Source organism: Malus domestica, chromosome 02 (assembly GCF_042453785.1).
Source record: "Malus domestica chromosome 02, GDT2T_hap1".
In the NCBI taxonomy this organism is placed as follows: domain Eukaryota; kingdom Viridiplantae; phylum Streptophyta; class Magnoliopsida; order Rosales; family Rosaceae; genus Malus; species Malus domestica.
The window spans coordinates 21,919,021-21,922,526 of record NC_091662.1 but is presented as its reverse complement, the minus strand read 5'-3'; the positions used below and the strand labels follow the sequence as shown (position 1 = coordinate 21,922,526).

Sequence of the window (3,506 nt, the reverse complement as noted above, 5' to 3'; positions counted from 1 at the left end):
ATGAGCTCACAAGGAATACGAAGGTGACTTCAAAAACCTCGATCCGTGAAGAAATTGCTTGGTTTGAGGTTTGCCCTTATGTATTGTACGGAAAATGGAGAAAAACTGAGAAGGAGGATAAAGACAGATAGGGTCAATGAGATTGGGTGTGTGTGTGAGTGTGTGGTCCAACTTGTCACCAACCAAAACTAGGAAAAAATTTAGTTCTAGTTGGGTCCAAAAACTTAGGAAAGAAAATAATTGGTCCACAACACAACTTAAACCACACAACACCACAAACGTTTAAGGGTAAATTGGACATTTCACACCATTAGAGAAAATCTTTTAGGACGGGCTGTGACAACCTACCCCCTTAAGAAACTTTCATGCTCGAAATACAAACAATAATTACAATCCATTAATACTCATAAAACAACCTTAGATACATATCCCTCATCCCGTCCTCTGTCTCCTAAGTGGCTTCTTCCACCGAGTGATTCCTCCACAAAACTTTCACTAAGCGCACGGTCTTATTTCTCAGAACCTTATCCTTCCAATCCAAAATAGTCACTGGCTCCTCATCATAAGTTAAATTCGGATTAATTTCCAGCGGTTGAGGAAGTATCACATGAGAAGGATCTGAGATGGAATGACGAAGCATAGAGACATGAAAAACATCGTGTACTTTGGATAACTCTGGAAGCAAGTCAAGCCTATAAGCAACTTCACCAACTCTCTCGATGATCATACACGGTTCAATGTACCTAGGACTCAGCTTGCCTTTCTTTCCAAACTGTACTACACCTCTCCACAGTGATAGCTTCAGAAGTACCCAATCATCTATATTATACATCCGGTCAGTGGCATGTCTATTTGCTAGACTCTTCTGAATGGTCCTCTCTGACTATCCATCCGTCTGAGGATGATATGCTGTACTATAAAGTAATCTCGAACCAAGAGCTTCCTAAAATGTTATCCAAAATTTGGAAGTGAATCTAGGATCATGATTAGAGATAATACTAACTGGAACTCCATGGTACTTCACGATCTTCAATACAAATACTTCACGATCTAGGATATTTCTCCCTCACACGAATAAAATGTGCTGACTTAGTAAGCCAATCAACTATCACCCAAACATCATACCCATTCTATGTACGAGGAAGCTTGTACACAAAATCCATAGTAATATTTTCCCATTTCCACTGTGGAACGAGAAGTGGATGTATCAATCCAAAAGGCTTATTTCTTTTTGGTTTAACTTGCTAACAAATGACACACATACTCACATATTCAGCAATTTCTCTTTTCATACCCAGCCAATAATAAAATGGTCGAATGGTATGATACATTTTTGTACCTCCTGGATGCATTGCATAAGCTGAAATATGTGCTTCATCAAGAATTGCTTTCTTTAATTCCATATTATTTGGCACATACATATTACTCTCCTACATAAGCATGCCATCAGTTTCTCGAATTCTAAAGTCTTTATTCTTCCCCCGATTCCTTGCTTGAATTATTTCTTGGGTCTTTTCATCATCCATCTAGGCTTCGAGTACACAATTAATTAAAATTGGCCTGACTTGAAAATTAGCAAGTAAGGCTTCCTCTCGATCTTCCACTCCTAACATCACTCAAGTGGACCTTAAATCCGCAGGAAGAGGAACGTGACAAGCATACAAAGCATGAAGTCTAACTGGAGTTTTCCTACTAAGAGCATCAACCACTACATTTGCACGACCAGGGTGATACTCAATCGTGCAATCATAATCACTAAGCAACTCAATCCACCTCCACTGCCGAAGATTAAGATCCTTCTGAGTAAAAAGATATTGAAGACTCTTATGATTTGTGAAGATCTTACATTTCTCACTATAAAGATAATGTCTCCAAATTTTCAATAGTTGCTAACTCCAGATCATGAGTAGGGTAATTCTTCTCATGAGGTTTCAATTGTCGTGAAGCATAAACAATCACCCTACCATGCTGAATCAACACGCAACCCAGGCCATTTAAAGAAGCATCACTGTAAACCTCAAAATTACCACTATCATCTGGGAGTGCCAAAACAGGTGCATGAGTGAGATAATACTTCAACTGCTGAAAACTTTGCTCACAATTATCATCCCACTCAAACTTAACTTCTTTCTAGTCAACCTTGTTAATGGCAAAGCAATGACTGAACATTCCTTAACAAACCGTCTATAATAGCCTGCTATGCCCAAAAAACTTCATACTTTAGTGACTGTTTGTGGTTGTTCCCAATTCTCCCTGATGGGGCTGTCCTCTTGGATACCACTGAGATCCACCAGCTGGAATGGAAGGATATGGTGTATACCCTCCAGGATACTGAGAATACCCACTCTGGTTGTATTGAAGAAGAAGGAAAGTATGAGTTGAAAGGAATTAATGCACTCCGATTGCGACGGAGTGGCATTTTCCCTTTTTGTACAACCACTCTGACAAGATTTCTTCGTCACGTACATATATTTTATTCTTCCTATCTGTGAGTTTTGTGTAGAAAATGATTTTAAATTTTAGGGACGAAATTTTCTTAAAGGGGTAGATTGTGACGATCCGTCCCTACTTTTCACAATGATTTCTTTTTCATTGATGTGTTTTGACATTTTTACCCTTTTTGGACAAAAGTGGAATATGATGTGGACATGGTTTTCGGCTTTCAGTTTCATTTTCTTGGTTTCGTACTAAATTTGTACTAAAAAAGTTACGCTTGGCTAAAGCACATTAACCACAGGTATTTTTGTACACGCGCGAACAAATTATCAATGTTTGAAACACTGTAGAGAAGCAGATTTTGTACATTAAAAATTGTACAAAATCCACCAATCCCTTCCCTAATTGGTGGATCTGGTCCCCCTTTCTTCATACAAACCACCAATCAAGCCATTTCCTTCCTTTTTCATCCACCCAATCAGCTATCACCCTCAAACCTATCACCCAATTAGAACTTACCGAAGCTCTCTCTCTCTCTCTTCTCTGTCTGTCCCCGAACTCTTCTTCTCTTTGTAACTCCCACAAATAATCCTCACAACACTCAAACATGCTTGAAAACAACACCATTGAACTCATCTCACCACCATGAACACAACTGTGCCAATGGATCGTGGTTTGACCAAGTTTTGGACGTCAAACTTAGAAACGATTTACGAATTTTTATGAACTCTAAAGGCCTCCACTCAACTCCCCGAGGTCTTTAGTGAAGGTTTGGGGAAGCTTTGACATGAAACAACCCGGTTTCAAGAAATTGAGTTTTTGGCCGAACCTTTTGAGCCAATTTTAGGCCTTTTCCCATCCATTTTTGGACTTCCAAAAGATATAAATTGGTTCTACACTTCATAAGCTTCATTTCCATATAAATTTTATGAAAAATGGTTGAGAAATGAAGAAGATATGAAGGTTTGAAATTTTATCAAAAACCCAGCGAAAATTTTCAAATTCCGACAAGTTCAGACGGGGGCGAGTAACGACGGACAGTAATGACCACAAGAGAAGAAAAACGAATA

General features: G+C 38.8%; 1 protein-coding gene across 1 annotated transcript; it reads right to left on the bottom strand.

The window, feature by feature from the left end:
* Window positions 1-451: 451 nt before the first annotated feature.
* Window positions 452-832, bottom strand: LOC139191472 (uncharacterized). Its single transcript, XM_070812343.1, has one exon. The coding sequence runs from the start codon at window positions 830-832 to the stop codon at window positions 452-454; it is 381 nt and encodes a 126-aa protein (XP_070668444.1).
* Between the last annotated feature and the right edge of the window lie 2,674 nt (window positions 833-3,506).

Excerpts from the sequence above, each read along its gene's own strand:
- LOC139191472 (XM_070812343.1), bottom strand. The coding sequence starts at position 832 with ATGTATAATATAGATGATTGGGTACTTCTGAAGCTATCACTGTGGAGA.